This window comes from Eupeodes corollae, chromosome 3 (genome assembly GCF_945859685.1).
Source record: "Eupeodes corollae chromosome 3, idEupCoro1.1, whole genome shotgun sequence".
Classification (NCBI taxonomy): domain Eukaryota; kingdom Metazoa; phylum Arthropoda; class Insecta; order Diptera; family Syrphidae; genus Eupeodes; species Eupeodes corollae.
The window spans coordinates 69,974,349-69,991,317 of record NC_079149.1 but is presented as its reverse complement, the minus strand read 5'-3'; the positions used below and the strand labels follow the sequence as shown (position 1 = coordinate 69,991,317).

The 16,969-nt window shown below is 34.3% G+C and overlaps 2 protein-coding genes across 6 annotated transcripts in view; both read left to right on the top strand.

Annotated features, from left to right (window-relative positions):
* LOC129949188 (putative fatty acyl-CoA reductase CG5065) overlaps positions 1–5,514 on the top strand; it is a 65,500-nt gene extending 59,986 nt beyond the window's left edge. For all 5 annotated transcript variants that reach the window (XM_056060473.1, XM_056060475.1, XM_056060472.1 and 2 more), the window contains exons 4-11: positions 1,959–2,063; positions 2,139–2,282; positions 2,341–2,475; positions 2,540–2,660; positions 2,722–3,021; positions 3,082–3,214; positions 3,277–3,534; positions 4,018–5,514. In XM_056060473.1, coding sequence (XP_055916448.1) covers positions 1,959–2,063; positions 2,139–2,282; positions 2,341–2,475; positions 2,540–2,660; positions 2,722–3,021; positions 3,082–3,214; positions 3,277–3,534; positions 4,018–4,165 — 1,344 coding nt within the window. In that variant the 3' untranslated portion in view covers positions 4,166–5,514. The remainder of the gene's footprint in view (positions 1–1,958; positions 2,064–2,138; positions 2,283–2,340; positions 2,476–2,539; positions 2,661–2,721; positions 3,022–3,081; positions 3,215–3,276; positions 3,535–4,017) is intronic.
* Positions 5,515–5,931: 417 nt separating this feature from the next.
* On the top strand, positions 5,932–7,215 carry LOC129952480 (uncharacterized). Its single transcript, XM_056065072.1, has 2 exons — positions 5,932–6,053; positions 6,297–7,215. The coding sequence occupies exons 1-2, from the start codon at positions 5,960–5,962 to the stop codon at positions 6,674–6,676; spliced, it is 474 nt and encodes a 157-aa protein (XP_055921047.1). The 5' UTR covers positions 5,932–5,959; the 3' UTR covers positions 6,677–7,215.
* The last annotated feature ends 9,754 nt before the right edge of the window (positions 7,216–16,969 follow it).

Sequence of the window (16,969 nt, the reverse complement as noted above, 5' to 3'; positions counted from 1 at the left end):
ATAACTCGGTAGACTGAGCTCCCGGATCAACCAATGTCTCTCAGTTTGAGCTTCTTAGGGAGATTTTTCTTGACTACCTTTCCAGTCAAATTTCCAATAAAGTTGCTTTAATTGGAAGGCAATTTTTTGACAGCTGGCCAATCAGATGCTAGAAACTTGCCTTACTTTCAAGTCCCTCATGTGGTCTGAACCTGAGCATTCAAAGCAACCTCGAAGCAGGCCCATCGTAAAGCAGACGAAGTCGAAGCTGAAGCCTATTTGTGTTTCAGCCATAATGCAGTGCTCATCTGCAGATTTACTTCTGTAAACTTCTGTGTTTGCTTGAGGTGGGTTTCATAGAAGAAAAAACGATTTCCTTCATCTTATGATTTATGATCCATATTAGATCTAATACAATAAGACGTATTTAAACTTTATTGAACTTAATGAAATCTTAATTTATTTGTTAAGAATCTATTTATAATATGAAAATAAGTCGGGTTTTCCTTCCTGACGAAAAACCCGAACAACACGAACCGATGTAAACGGTTTTCATTCGTTGGAAAGGTCTCAGGCGCCGTGAGGTTTATAGGAAACAAAATTCAGGAAAAAATTCAACAGAAAAGACCGGTAAGCTTCCCATAGAAAGCTATTGTAAAAGTTCCGATTTGTGGAATTTTGGGAACCTTTTTAAGTCAACCATATCTCTAGAAACTCCTGACGTTTCTCCCATCATTTTATATCGGAAGCCCACGCCACATGCACGAATACGTTAGACCGCCATGATATAATCGCCAGAATATTTCAGCAAAAACTCAATGAAACGGATAAATTTGCGGACAAGTATAACGCATTTTTTACTTAGAGAAGTTCAACTAATTTGTACTTCATTTTTTTATTTCGAAATGAATTCATTACTGTTGTGAATGAAATAAAATTTTTCGTTTCAAACATAAAACAAAAAAAAATAATTTGTCTTTATCTTTTAATCCCCCAAACGAAATGTTTCAAAAAATGAAGCCATCTGGACGAAAAATGTTCAAGTAAACTTTTGAAATTTAATTGTTCCTTATAAGCTTTTCTTCGTCTTCCCAATTGAAATTATTCACCCCTCGCCACTGGAAAGTACAATCGTTTACTGTTATCAATTGGAATCATGGAAATGATACGTACATAAAATACTTAAATTAAAATGGGTTATTAATTTTTAATAATTTTTCCCTGAAGCTTTGAAATGTCTCAAATTTGTTTCTTACAAAATGGCTCTTAAATCAGAGGTCTTCATTTTTCATTTAATTTTAGTTTAAAAATTAATATTGGGAAAACGCAAAAGCTTAGGTTAGGTTCAAGTGGCTGTCAAAGATGGATACGGACACACTTAGGCCAGTTTAAAGCCCATTGTGATGCCACATTAATCTTACGCTAGTATTTTATAAAGTATAGAAATAGAAGGTATTTTTTAATTTTCAATTTTGCAATAATCAATTTCAGATTTCAATTAGGTACACAAAAATTATCAGCTGATATTTGGGCATATGTAGTCTTTGGCTTAATTACATTAGCAATAAGACTTGTTGTGACTATAATATATCAATCAACTTTCCAAAAACATGCATTGCAGCGCAATTTGTTGATAGCCCATCAAGGAGAGACCAAAAACTTGCCTTAGCTTCAAGTCCCTTAAAATTTTGTTGATAACTAAACCATAGAACCAGTTCTTTGAATGATTTAAAATATGTAAAGTTAACACTAAAACTTAAAAATTTAAATCATATGATTTTGCAAAGAATTTCGACCACATCATGTTAATTCCTACTTTACCGGCCCTTAGCAGGGCTTTTAAAAAAATTTCCTGATGTATTTATCGAGCTCTATTTTAAAACAAGTGTTTACCTTACCTTCGCCACCACATGGGATGATACTTGGTGCAGATTTTTGGTAATGGTAATAATGGTGTGTGTATTCTTTTTTTCTTTTAGCTTTTTGAATCATTGCGGAGAGACACACCAAAGGAATTGAGTAAAGTCATTCCAATATCTGGGGATATCACATCAGAAAAACTTGGAATATCTGAAAGTGATCAAGTAAGTTACCACAACAAATCTATTCCAATTAATTACTTATAATCAATTAATAATTAATTCTTTATTTGTTCATAGAGCGTACTATGTAAGAACGTATCAGTTGTATTTCATTCAGCGGCCACAGTAAAATTTGACGAAAAGCTCAAATTATCAGTCACAATTAATATGCTTGGTACGAAACGTTTGGTGGAACTGTGTCATCGGATGAAGTCCTTAGATGTGAGATAAATTAAACAATTTAGTTTTACTGTTATTTAGAATTTAATTATATTTATAGGCACTTATTCATGTATCCACTGCCTATTGTAATTGTGATCGTACCGATGTATCCGAAATAATATACGATCCTCCCTATAATCCCGACGATATTATATCCCTTATCAATTGGCTTCCTGAAGATATGCTTGACAAGGTACATACGAGTATAGTAGATTTTTTAGAGAACAATATTTGTTAATATTAACAAAATTATTTAGCTAACGCCTTCCCTGATTGGTAAACGTCCAAACACTTACACATTTACGAAAGCGTTAGCAGAACATATGCTCCTCCAGGAAGCTGGAAATTTGCCTGTAGCCATTGTTCGGCCTTCCATTGGTATACTATAGCTTTACAAAACTATTTGCACATTCTTTAATTGACTTTTCTATATTCTCAGTCATAGCAAGCTTAAACGAACCATTTGCCGGTTGGGTCGACAATTGGAACGGTCCAACTGGTCTCGTCTCAGCTGTTGCTAAAGGTCTGTTCCGAACAATTATGTGTGAAAAGGACTTTGTCGCTGACATGGTTCCGGTTGATATTGTGATTAACCTTATGATAACAGCTGCATGGAGAACTGCTACAGCCAAACCAAATGGAATGACCATATACAACTGCTGCACGGGCCAGCGGCATCCAATAACTTGGGGAAAATTCGTTAATCACGCTATCGCGCAAGTTCGAAAACATCCTCTTGGTAAATTTTCCTTTAATCCACTCTATTTTACATTTTTAACGTATGATTTGAAATTAACAGAGGGATGTCTTTGGTATCCAACTGGAGTGTTACGAATGAGTCGACCGTTAAACACAATGCACGGATTCCTAGTGCATTACATTCCAGCATATGTTTTGGATATTCTCGCTAGACTAACAGGAAAAAAACCTATGTAAGCTAGAACTATAAATCCTTGAATTAACAATTATGATCATCTTTATTCTTTTTGTATAGAATGGTTAGTGTTCAGAACAAAATAGCAAAGGCAGTTGACTGTCTCGAATATTTTGCAACGAATCAGTGGAGATTTAGAGATGACAATGTCCAGACTTTATTACAAAGCCTGAGTCAAAAAGATCGTGATAACTTTATCTTTGATGCAACAACAATCAATTGGGAGAACTATGTAGAAAGATATGTCTTGGGATTCAGAGAATTTTTGTTTAAACAACGCCCTGAGTCTCTACCGTCGAGTAGAAAAAATATGTTAAGGTAAGTTTGGTTTCATGCAAACCAAAAACGAGAATTTATGTATTTCTAAATGAACAAAAATTTAAGCTTTTTCATAAATCGAAAAATGTGTCTGCATACTACTTTCTGTCTCAATTTTCCAAAACAGTTTCCATTAAAAACAACTCAGCCATTTTCAATATTAACTTAAATAACCAATATCTGACTTTCACAAATATAAAGTAGTTTTTGAGACAAATAATCTCATATATAATAAACTGGCCGACTGACAGACCACTTTCATAAAAATTTATAATTGTTTTTCCTTTTAAGAATCCAAAACATCTTTTAAGTTTATAAACATTATTTAAAGCATTCATTTCATATACAATTTCAGAACAACACGGTTTATTTTACTGTTGATTTTAATAATATAATGTCCTTTACATTTTTGAATTTTCCGTATTGACAAATATTTATTAAATTTGAATTTATAAATTTATCATACTTTATTTTTAATTTTAGATTGTACTACCTGCATCAATTGTCAAAAATGCTCGTGATAATATTTACGTGGCGCTTCCTTATGGCACGATCGAAAAAACTTAACGACCTCTGGACAGCCTTTCTACAAACAATTTTAAGAATGACTCGACTTCTACCCCTCTTGTAATAAATAGTAATATAATGTAAATTAAACGGAAACAAATATTTATTTATAATTACTATTTTTTTAATGTTGGATTTTTTCTATTACTATAACTAGGAGTGTTGTACATTTTTTTAAATTAATCCATTAACTTCAAGGTTTGCACTTAATTTGTTCTTTGTTTTATATTTTTACAAAAAAACAACAAAAAAACAAAATAAACAAAAAAAAATAAAGAAATAAAGAAAAGTGAAAATGTAGTCATATACTTACTAAAAACAATATTATAATGTAGAGGGAAATTGAATCAATATTTTTTATTTAAATAAGTTGTGTTTGGTTACATAATTTTTAGCAAAGAAAAAAGATCGGACAAAACTGTTAAACCAAATCCAATTTCTTTTATTATGCATTTAAAACAAAACATAATTCAAAACGAGGAATCAGAGTAATAACTTAGTAATAACTAATAACAAAAACATATACATTTAATCTTATTTAGTTAAAGAGAAACTAATTAACTACACATAAAGTGCTTGTTGAAGAAATATTATTAAAAGAAAATAAAAATTCGATACAAACGAAACCATAAACAATTTTTTTCTCCCAAGAAAAAAATCAGGAAAAAATTGCTATAGTAATTATTTACCAATATTGACTAAAAAATATAAAATTAGATTCAAAATTTTTACATAAAAGTGAAACAAAAAACTATAAACATGTATATTTAATTACATTATATAGAATTATTGAAATAAATAAAAATTAAGTAAAGAACTTATAAATTAATTTAAAACAAAATCGTAGAAAAAAAAAAACGGAAAGACGCATTCATTCCATCCAATTACAGAATAATAAACGCATACAATTTTTGCGTACTCACAAAACAAAAGAGAAATAATTGAAAAATAAATTCTTTGAAACAAAAATGCTACGGCAAAATAAGATAGATATTCTGCAGATACAAATGTTTTAATGTACAGTTAATTGATCTAAAAGCCATGCGGAGACCTAGGCTTTCAATTAAATATAAAACACTTTCGTGGTGAACACACGGGTTGGATATACAAAGTTTGCTTTTCAATAACATAACGGATTAATGTATGTATATTAAAAATAAAAAGAAAAAACAACAATAAATAAATTGTTCGTTTTGTTTTTAGAATGTAATTATTATTATTATTAGAAAATACAAAAATTGTATTGGGTTTTAAAAAAATATGCATAATGCTTAAAAGAAATTTTGTTGAATTTTCATTTATAATTAATATATTACTTTGTCTTTGAATGTACTCTAAAGCTTTAAATTTGCTTCGAGACTTCTTTCCAGCTAAAAATCAATAAGTAAAAGTAACCAAATTAAGGAAATTGAATGTTTTTGTTTTTGTTGTTGTTGTTGTTGTTCTTATCCTTGTTGACTACCCTTGAAAAATGGGAACAACTATTTCTAATTATTTACTTATTTACAATATTATTACCATTGACCTTGAAGTCGGTTTGGAAAAACATTGTTAGTTAGTAGTTACTATACTTTTGAGACTTTGAAAATAAGGTTTTTTTTATAGGCAATGTTAACCTGTTTACAGTTAATAATATTCAGCTTCTTCTGCTACATACTGGACCATTTCTTAACAATGAAATTTGATCGAGCTATACAGAATACTCCAGAAAGCATAAGTGTCGTTTTGCATTAAAGATACCATCCCTGAACTATTCATCAGTAATATGACATTTTTAGTTTAATGCCAAACGTCATTGGTTTATATGCAAAAAGATGAGTCCCAGCTCTTTACTCACTTTTCTGAGAAATTTCTTAGAATGGTATGCAAAACAAATACAGTGACCGAGATCGACCTCAAGCTGGGAGTTCGAACTCAAAGTGTTAAGATCGATATCTCGACGAAAGCTGCATGTGAGAAAGTTCTAGTTTTGATATGCAAAAAGATGAGCAAACGCTCGATTGTATGAGATCGATCTTACAAATTGTTAAGGAAGGGTTTTCTCCTATACTCAGTTGATAAACAACTATCAAAATGGCCGAATTTCTGAGCAATTTTGTTACAAATCGTGTTTATAAAAATAAAAATATGTCCAACTCGTTTAGATTTTCGAAAATTGTATAGATTTAGTAAAACAGTTGTGCAATTATTGACAGATGAATTTTTGGGCCCAACCCTGGAAACACGGGATGGTGCTTTGACTCATCAAGAAAAAATGAAGATTTGTATGGGTTATGTAGGAGACCCTGGATTTCAAATCTGTGTTGGCGAAGACATTGGTGCCAATCAATCAACGATATCTAGGGTGGTACAGCAAGTCGCAACAAAAATTGCAAGCCGTGCAACTGATTGGATCATATTCCCACACACTTCTGAAGAAATAGAAGAAGCGCAAAGGTTATGGAGCAGTAAGTATGAGTTTCCTTGCGCCCTGGATTATACACATCTATCACCACGAGGAGAACGTAAACCGAAAAACTCAATAAATGTAAAGTCTACGTGCAACGCGGATGAACAATTTACAAGCATTCAATGATGAAGGCTATGGCATAACGCCTTGGTTAATGACACCATTTAAACAAACAAGTAACGAAACTTTATTGAGTTTCAGTTCTTTTACTATAATTCAATAAAGTGGTCAGCAATATTGTTTATAGCTACACTTTCATTTTCGCTTTCAGAAGACCGCACAGTCTGTTTTAACTAGTGCAAGTGCATACAAAGAGCTTTGAGATCGTTCTTATATCCCTGAGTCAGAACTGTGGAGAGTGAATTAGTTTTTCTTGAATATGAAACTCAATCCGAGTCTGCTCGATCGATCTCACATGCGAATTTCTTTTTCATCTTTAAGCATATGACCCATTGTGTGTTTTGTTTTTTTTTTTTTTGTAGAATTAGTCTTAATATTAAAATGTTAGACAACACTGAAGCAAAAAGGTCAGGGGCCCTACTATGTAACTCGATTCTACTTTTGATTCTATTTGAAACTTATTTCCGATTCTACTTTTAAGTCGTACTACGTATGAAAGTAGAATCGGATGCCGGTTATACCAAATTGTTTTTAAAAAATTGTATACTTTCAAAAGAGTATCGCTTTGTTTGACAGTTTTAAAAACAAACAAAAACATCAATTTTTGGACAAGAATAATATTACAAAAATGGACACCTTTGGAATCGGTGTACTTGCCCGCTGGTAATGAATTTTTAAATGAATGAGGAAGAGAAACAAAATTTCAAACCCTATTTTTGGCCAAAATCACGAATTCCCGTTGTAAAACTTCGCTCGCAGGCACATTTGATGTAGAGTGATTATTTTCGATTTTGCCTAGTGGAGTGTCTGTAGCATTCAAAACCGTAAAACCTCGGATTAGAGTTATAGAAAACGGATTAATATGATCTATGTGGGATACGTTCGCGACGTTTTTTTCGTCGTCCATAGCTCAAGAACCAGAAAAGATATCGACTTTAAATAAATTTTGTTATACAGATAATAAGACAGAAAGATGCAGAAAGAGTTCTCAAGAAAATTGCGTGGATGTGTTTTTACCATAGCAGTTTAAAAATAAGGTAAACATTTTGGTTAACCTTAAATATCTCATGAACTAATGACGCTAGAGACTTGAATTAAATTTTATATTATATATTGTAACGTGATACCAAACAATTGACGGTATTTATTATAAATCAAAAAAAGTGGTTAAAACTGAATTTCGACTCAAATATCTTTTCAAAAACTTAAGATTATGTCTTCAAACTTTTTTTATCTGATAAGAAATATTGTTTTCAACATTCTGAAAAATTTTGTGAAAAATCGAATGCAGTTTTTTTTTACAAAAAATAAAAACCTAAAAGAAAATGAATAAAAGTTGGTAAAAATTGATTTTCGACTGAAATATCTTTTCAAAACTTTGAGATTATGGAAAAAAAATCGAAGTGACAGTTTTTTTACAAAAAAAAACAATACTATAACTTGGTAAGAATTTACTTACGATTCAAATAGCTTTTAAAAATTAAAAAAATTGTCTTCAAACTCTTTTTATTTCACAGAAAATATTGTTTTCGATATTTATTAGTTTTTTTATAAAAATCCAAATGGTCGTTTTTTCATAAAAAATAAAATCTGTAAACAATTGATGTAGAAATTAATTTGAGAGATATCAAGAAATTCGATTGTACATAGCAGCTGTCGCTCCGCTCACCCCTCCACGCTATATGTTCCTATATGTCGATTTAGGTAAGATTTAACATATAAATAAAAAACAAATTTAAAGTTAAAATATATGGTAAAGCATCAATTTTGTATAGTAATATGTTTAACCAATGCAGAAATTGAGTGCACAAACACATTTTGGGTAACAATATCCCACATCGATCATATTAATTCATTCACTATAACTCTAATCCGAGGTGAAAACCCCCAGGTGCTCCACTATACATTAATTTTTCGAATTCGAGCAATTTCATTGTAGAATCGAGTTACAAAGTAGGGCCCCAGTTTTTATTTTTATTTTCTACACTTAGCTTCTAAAAATATTATTGAAGTATGAAAAATATGTCTTGAAAAATTTACACTTTCCTTTTTAGTTTCATTTCTCGTCATTTTTTGTTTGGCAAATATTTTAGTTCTTATACAAGTTTTATTTTAGGTAAGTCATTTAACTTTGAAAGAAAACAAACAATTTTGATAATTTTTTGAGGACTAAAAGGACATTTTGTTTCAAATACTGCTACAAAATACATATATGTACACAGGAAAAATAATTATTTTTATGCGAAACGACATTTTAAGACATTACATATGTACATACATATACCATTCAGTAGAGGACCAAAAAACATTTATTTTTTTCTACGACGATGTTTAGCTCTTCACATAAACTATAGACAACAATTATTTTTTTAGAATACAAATATTAAAAATCGCTTATTAAGACGAAGATATGAATATGTATATGAAGGTTAGCGATTGAAAAAAAAAACATATATGTATGTATAACATAATAAACCAGTGAAGTATTCAAAAGAACCTTTAAGCCCATTTTTGAGGTTATGGTTTCTTAAGTTGACTGTTTTGGCTAAAATCTTTGTATACATATAAAAAGGTTGAAAAAGAGAAAACATAGCACCTATGTGCATACGTTAAATTAAAAGCCAGTAGAGTATTCAACTTAAAAAAGCAATAAAAAAAACATACTGAAAAAATGACAAAATCAAAACTTTCAAAACTAATCAACAACTAGTTAAGGGCCAGTAAGTAAGTCTGTATAATTTTTGTTTTGTTTGGAAAAACACTTTATTGAGTTATGATGATCAAATGGTAGACATGTGCTGTGCATTGAAGTCTATCAACTCCTACTCTAAGCTCCCCGCGGTGAACATCGGGTGCCTAGTACCTCAACTGGGTACACTAGGTTCTAACCCCAATGGAAAGTTTCCACTAAGGCACCTCTCCTTATCTAGACGGCAGCTGACGAATTCTCCTGATGGAACCAACGGTGGCGTCTACAGTTCCAGTAAGGTTGAACTACTTAGTGAACACCGTATAGGGCTTCTACGACTTAATCGGAGCCCATGCCTATAAGGAGAGTTTTATCCGATTCCCCGTCCTTGTAGTTATACTAAGGATCTGCCCCTCCAGGTTGGTGGTTGTGCCAGACCACATACAAAAATACATTAGTTGCGAAGCACCAACAAGCCTCTGATACGGACTGATTCACTGTTGCAATCCAAGCAAACGAAACAAGGACAACGAACTTCGGATCTGTGCGTGGAATGTTATAAGGACCCTTGACAGACCACGTGCAGCCGAACAACTAGCAGAAGCCCTAAACTGCTGCAAGGCAGATATTACCGCCATCCAAGAAGTGCGATGGGATGGATCGGGCAAATGCAAACTAAAAGTCTGTGATATATACTACGGCGACTGATACCGAGAACAATGACAGCGTCTATTTGGGTGTGTATTTGTTGTTGGAACTAGACTCAAGCAAAAAGTCTTTAGTTTCAACAGTGTGAGTGAGCGCATCACGACAATCCGCATCAAGGCTAAATTCGCCAACATAAGCCTGATACGCATGCATGTCCCAACAGAGGAGAAAGATGAAGACACCAAAGACATATTCTTCGAGCTCTTGGACAAGACATATAAGCAGTGTCCTGGCTATGACATTAAAATTGTCTTAGGAGATTTTAATGCCAAGCTAGGAAGAGAAGACATCTTTGGTGGCACAATCAGGAGATACAGCCTGAACGACACCACCTCCGACAACGGATTCAGGCTGATCGATTTCGCTTCGGAGCGAGACGTTCTGGTAGCTAGTACGCAGTTCACACATCTCATCAACCGTCAACCAGATTGACCACATTGCGATCGACGAACGACACTTCTCCAGTATACAGGATATCCGAACATTCCGAGAGGCCAACATTGACTCGGCCAAGGTACGTCTACGGATATCCCGATCCAAGCCAAAAAAAGGAAGTACTGTAAGAAGATTCGACGTTAGACGGCTACAATCGCAAGAGACTGCCGTGTCCTTTTCCGATCGAGTCGCTAATAACCTCTTAAGGAGTCCTATGCTGCCTGCATTAAAATAAAAAACCAGAGGCAACATTCCTTGCAGCCAGCAGAGATGCCGCCTCTGAAGTGCTAGGCTTCACACAGCTTCAACAGCAAAACGCCTGGTCTGACGTCGAACGCCGGCAAGCGCACGCAGCAAAACAAGAGGCATACGAAACGGCACTGCACAGAAGGACCAGAGCTGCTCGCGAGCTCTAAGAGCAGAAGAGAGAGGAACACCGGCTTCTTAGATGAAAAAAAAAGAGAGCACGAGAAGCGCGCGATCGAGGAGATTGAGAGATGTCACAACATTTTACCAAAAGGTAAACAAAAACTCCCAAAACCGAAGCATGTAAAGACGATCAGGGGAACATCATAGTAGAACCGCAGTCTATGTTGAGAATATGGATAGACTACTTCTCCAAATTATTTAACGGCAATGACGAACCGAATTCCGCCGTAAGAGAGATAGAACCACTCAACCAAGGTGACGCAGATTAAAAATTCCGCCTATCCGACCTAGACGAAGTGAAGATAGCTATTTCTAAACCAGGACTTAACTTATACGTTTTTGCAGAATGACGATGGAGAATACACGCTGCTCTATCAAGGTCGGAAAGAATCTAACCGGTGCATTTGATGTCAAAAAAGGTTTTAGAAAAGGCGATGCACTGTCATGCGACTTCTTCAACATCGTTCTGGAAAGAATTGTGCAAAACTCAACCATCAACACAAGAGGCACAAGCTTCCAAAGACTCCTTCAATTACTCGGATACGCAGATGATATGGCATAATTGGAAGATCAAAGCGTGATGTCGATGGAGCATTTTTGAGCATTTTTGATAGAGCAGCTTGTCTCCTCCATCAAACTCAAGCTTAGGTTGAGGTACTAGCAACCCGATGTCCACCACAGAAAGGTGAGAGTAAGTCCGGTATTACACAGCGCATGTATTTAATGCGCATTAATAGGCTATTTTGAAGACTTTTCGGATGTCCATGTTTAAGTCTGTCCATTATTTTGACTCGGATACGGAGATGATATGGCATAATTGGAAGATCAAAGCGTGATGTCAGTGGAGCATTTTTGAGCATTGCGGTATGGAAGCGAAGAAGAAGGGTTTAGTGGTCAATGAGGGCAAGACTTAGACGGTAATTGAGAAGTAACGTCGTCTCTCGAACATCTAAAATCGCAATCTATAAGACACTCATCTTTTCGGTTCTCATTTATGGCGCTGAGGCCTGGACCCTGTCAAAGAAAGATGAGAGCGCCTCAGGATGCTGCGAGAGAAAAATTCTTCGTGTGGTTTTTAGTCCCGTACGCATAGATGGAGAATGGAGGAGAAGATATAATGACGAACTGTACGGACTGTACAGCCCCACTGACCTAGTTAGCAGAATAAAAGGCCAACGGATTAGATGGCTGGGTCATGAAGAGCGAATGGACATCAACGCTCCAGCCCGGAAGGTCTTCTCCGAGGGACGGCGCAGTAGAGAAACACCGAAGCGGCACACTCAGTTGGGTGAAGATCTCAAACAACTTGGCGTGCGAAACTGGAGACAGCTAGCTAGGGCCCGAGCTGTCTGGAGACGCATGTTGGTTGAGTCCCAGGCAAGCCCCATCGGAGATGATTCGAGTTTCGAAGGGCAAAAAATTTGAGTTACAAAGTTATTGAGACATGTAATGCATATTTATATGAGGTTTACAGAATAAGTTTGGGGTTGCCTTTTAGAAATATCCCACCCACAGAAATTCTGAAATCAATTCCGAAAAATGGGACCACGTTCAAAATAAACCCAAATTTGGTCGAAATACAACTTGACATTGAATACTCAAGCCATAAATGAATTTAATATAGAGCAGGGATGGGATTTCTTGATGACCAGAATCACAAAGTGGGAAAAGCGAGTCATGCGTGTTGGTCATAAAACGGTGAATAGCTCTTTGCGCAATTACAATTGAATTCCAATTCCGACTATGAAAGAAACTTCCACGGTAAACTAATGTCGGGAAAGCACCTTAGAATTCGTTTTACTCATTTGCATAGGGTTTATCATGGGTGAATTCAGACTTCCTTCAAACATTTTTTTTCGTAGCGCATGAACACAATTCGATCTGTATTTTTATTGTATTTGTGTAACTTCGTGTACGTGCTAAAGGTTGTGGTAGAGCTGTCAAATTATCAGCTAAACATTTTTTAAAAATGTTATTGGTATTACATGCATTATAAATTGGAAAACTTCAATTTTAAATTGTAAGTACTTAAAATTGATATTAAGAGCTCTACCTTGGTGAGATTTTTTTTTCTATGAATAAATTAATATTTTGCTTGAGCACCGAGAAAAAAAAATGTGTTTGCGGAAATGAATCACCCTAATGTACAATTATTCTAAACTTTGGACTCAAAGAGTGTAGATCAGATAGAAATCAAACCAGAAAATATGAAAAATACGGATTTTTTTCAGAGGAAATGGTCTCTGGTAATTTAATGACATACCATTCGGACTCCAGTTACTTTTCAACTATTGATGGATTGCATTTTGTTTATTGTTAACAACCTTTATACTTTAGTGGAGACGCATATAATATTACATCTTGAGTTGAATTTAATCTAGAAAAATTAACTCTTTTCAAGTTGACACTGTGAAATATGTTCAAACACCTTAGGGCAAGCATCATCTGCAAAGCTTCCTTGATCAGGTAACGTACTATTATGCAGCAGTTCAAATGGTCAGGTATGAGTTTGAGAAAAGTTTTCAGAAACTGAAGCCGCGATTATGTAATTCTCCTGTACTATCATATTGAACTCCAGGTATACGATTCATCATCGATGCAAGTATTGTTGGAATTGATGCTTCTCCAAGGCGAAGATGAAAAGGCCCATTCCTAATACAGAAAATTACTCTCGAAATAAAAATAAAAATATATACTTTCAAAAGTGCATTTGTGGATAGAAGTTCGTTGCTCGATAGTTGATCATAGTTCCCTTAATTGGCTTCTGAACTTCTAAAATCTGGAGAGTAATCGTTAGATGCACGATGAAACTTCTGGATACCATCTAAGAATGAACAACAATCCGATGAAGTTACATTAACGATTCTATTGCCTTCATGCGAGAGGACAGTGAAAAGTGATGCCGAAAATGCGATATTTCTGCTGAAAGCAGTGATTCGGTAAAAAGTACAATGTAGACTAACCTTTCGAGAGAATTGCACACATCGAGAGGTCTATCCCTGAAACCAAAAATGAAAACCGGCACTCGTCTCTAATCATTTAAGCTTTCAGACTAGCCATTGTGGTTAGTTTTGAATCTTTTGAGTGCCTTTGGTTTGGGTGAAATCCATGACAGATTTTGATAGCTCAATTTTATTCTCATACTATTTTTATACCTGCTTATTTAAAGTGGCGTTACAGTTCGGGACGGACCTAGGCCTCAACCAAAATGCTTCTCCAGTTAGGTCGGTCTCTAGTTAGCTGTCTCCAGTCTCAAACGCAAATTTGGATGAGTGCCTCTTCAACCTGCTCGTGCCTTTAGAGAAGCAGTCTTCCTTTGCTGTGCCGCCGTCCCTTGAGATTGGATAGACAAAATTTTGTACTGCAGACATAATGTCCATTCGCTTTACATTACCCAGTCATGTTAACGTTAAATTTAATTCACAGTGTCGCTGTAACTTCACCACCACTCTCCATCTATGCATACTGGACCAACAATAACCCGAAGAAATTTTCTTGACAAGTTTAAGGCATCAGCGCCAAAAATCCAAAAGATCCAAGAAAATGAATGTCCTAAAGAAGGTGACTTTAGTTACTAGAAAAAAACTTTACTCCTTAATAACCTTCTAGTGTTGAGTCCAAAAAAGCATTTACTTTTTTTATGACTGATAATACTTGGCCTTGTTGAAATTGACAACTAAGCCCATCTCCACTTCCATATCGCAATGCTCAAAAACGTGCAACTGATATCAAGCTTTTATCTTCCAATTATGTCAATATCATCAGATTGGCCAAGTTATTGGGTAGACCTTTCGAAGATTGTACCTCTAGTGTTGATGATTTAGTTTTGCTTAATTCTTTACAAAACGATGTTGAAGACGTCGCAAGACAGTGCATCACCTTGTCTAAAACCTTTCATACAAATCGGTGAGATCTTTTCCGACCTTGATAGAGCAGCTTGCCTCCTCCATCATCATTCTGCACAAACGGAAGAATTTGACAAGGATGCCAAACTAGACATTGCTCTGTAAAATTCTTCTTTAGATACTGAAATCGATAAATAGATTTTGAGTATGGATATGAAATTGAACATTCCACTGGACTAGCAACCCGATGTCCACCACAGAAAGGTGAGAGTAACTCCGGTATTACACAGCGCATGTAATCGGCTATTTCGAAGACTTTTCGGATGTCCATGTTTAAGTCTGTCCATTATTTTGACAGATATCTTTCATTTATACTTTTGTTGCTCGCTCGGTGTACCCAACTCACTGTTACCACATTGATCACCTGTGACCAAATTTGGTCATTATTTTTTCACTTGGTCAAATGGTCATTTTTAATTCCATTTGATCAATTTTTTGAAAACGAAAAAAGATTTTCGATAATTTGAGTGACGAAACATTCTTTTAACATACTTACTTGGCTTAACAGAAAATACGGTTAAACTCATTTAAGCAACTTTATGTAAATAATAACTTTATTTAAAATATAAACTCTTGATCTGAATTGGATATTGGGAACAGAGAGAATTCTCTAAGCCGTACAAATTTTCAAAATCGAACCTTACTACGTTTAATAAAATTATTTTAAAAACTTATATACTGCAATCACATGTTAAAACGCTTTGTTTTTATTTTTCGTCATTTTTATTTGGGTTTGTCTAATTAAATTAAGTTGTTAGGGATTTTTTGAGTTTATCTGTACGTAATTAAAAAATAAATGTGATCTGCATAATATGGAAAATAGGTTAAACAAAATGTTATTAATTCATTATTCTGTGTTTACAAATTTTGTCCGTAATTTTAATCTGTAATCTATGTTTAATTTCTTCTTAGCTCAATTGGAATTCTAAACGATTAATAATTTACTTGCGAAATCTCAGGTTTTAAACTATTTACGTTCAACAGAAAACTATCCTAACAGAAACGAGGACTATTATGAAGTGAAAATACCTAGATATAGTTTGGAAGGATTTCGAACTCATTTCCGAATGAGCAGAAGTTGCTTTATGGTAAGATTTTAAGTTGGTTTGTTCACAGTAGATAAAGTTTTAGCTTAATGGTGGCACGAACGCAAGAACTTTTGTTGCATGATATATCCGTTTGGTTATCCAACAGTTCTTCAAAAACCATTCAAGGGGCACCATCAACTAGAATAGCCAATAAAATGTGAACAAACTAGTCTTGATATTTATAATGAATTCATTATTAACGATTTAAAACTATTAGAATCTCTTGCACAAAGTGCAGTTTTTTGTTTGGATCTTTGGAAAAATAGATCATAATTACCTCCTAAAATTCGGAGGAAAATAACTTCTTCATCGTCTATTATATACAGAACATCCTCAAATACAAGTTCAATGTTCAACTAACATTTTGTACCTTTTTGTTTAGCAACAAATACAAAAAGCTGAAATCAATTTTCAAGTTTCTTGAAATTCAACCATGTGTTGAATCAACTGTTCTGTCAGATACCTACATACCGCAGAAATTCTAGGATACCTTTGGATTCCTTTTTTGACATCTCAGCTGTTTGTGGTCAGCTGTTATTTTACACGTAAAACACTAACAAAAAGGTATCCGGGTTATCTATCTGTTTTGATTGAACGCAGCCAATTTTAAATGCACCATTTTCTTCATTCCCATCTAAAGTTTTTTTTGCGGGTACTGCCTCTTTGACGAATCCTCAAAGAGTATTTCTTGTTATAAAAAGTGCTTTCTCAAATTAGCTGTTGGGATTCGGCTTGAAACTGAAGGTCCCCTGCATCCCTGACCCTGACAACATTACTTACACATAATAATAGTTGAGAGTTGTAAGTCACTAGGCACCAATTCTCAACGGACTTTTGCGCCAAATATTTGTGTGTATATTCATTCTTCACCGTACCACGATACAAGATAAATGTTAACCTATTTTATTTACCACGTCAATTTTCCATTCTGAGAATTTTCTCAGACGGATTAAAAGCGAAGGAGAATAAAGTATGAACACAATTTACTTTTCATTCTCACCTAGCAAATTAAACTAGCTTTTGCGTTTTCTTTCAACCTTTTTGA

Bases quoted from the DNA above. Each gene is read 5' to 3' on its own strand.
- LOC129952480 (XM_056065072.1), top strand. From the start codon at position 5,960: ATGGTATGCAAAACAAATACAGTGACCGAGATCGACCTCAAGCTGGGA. The intron at 6,054-6,296 runs GTGAGAAAGTTC...AATTATTGACAG, and splicing joins TATCTCGACGAAAGCTGCAT to ATGAATTTTTGGGCCCAACC.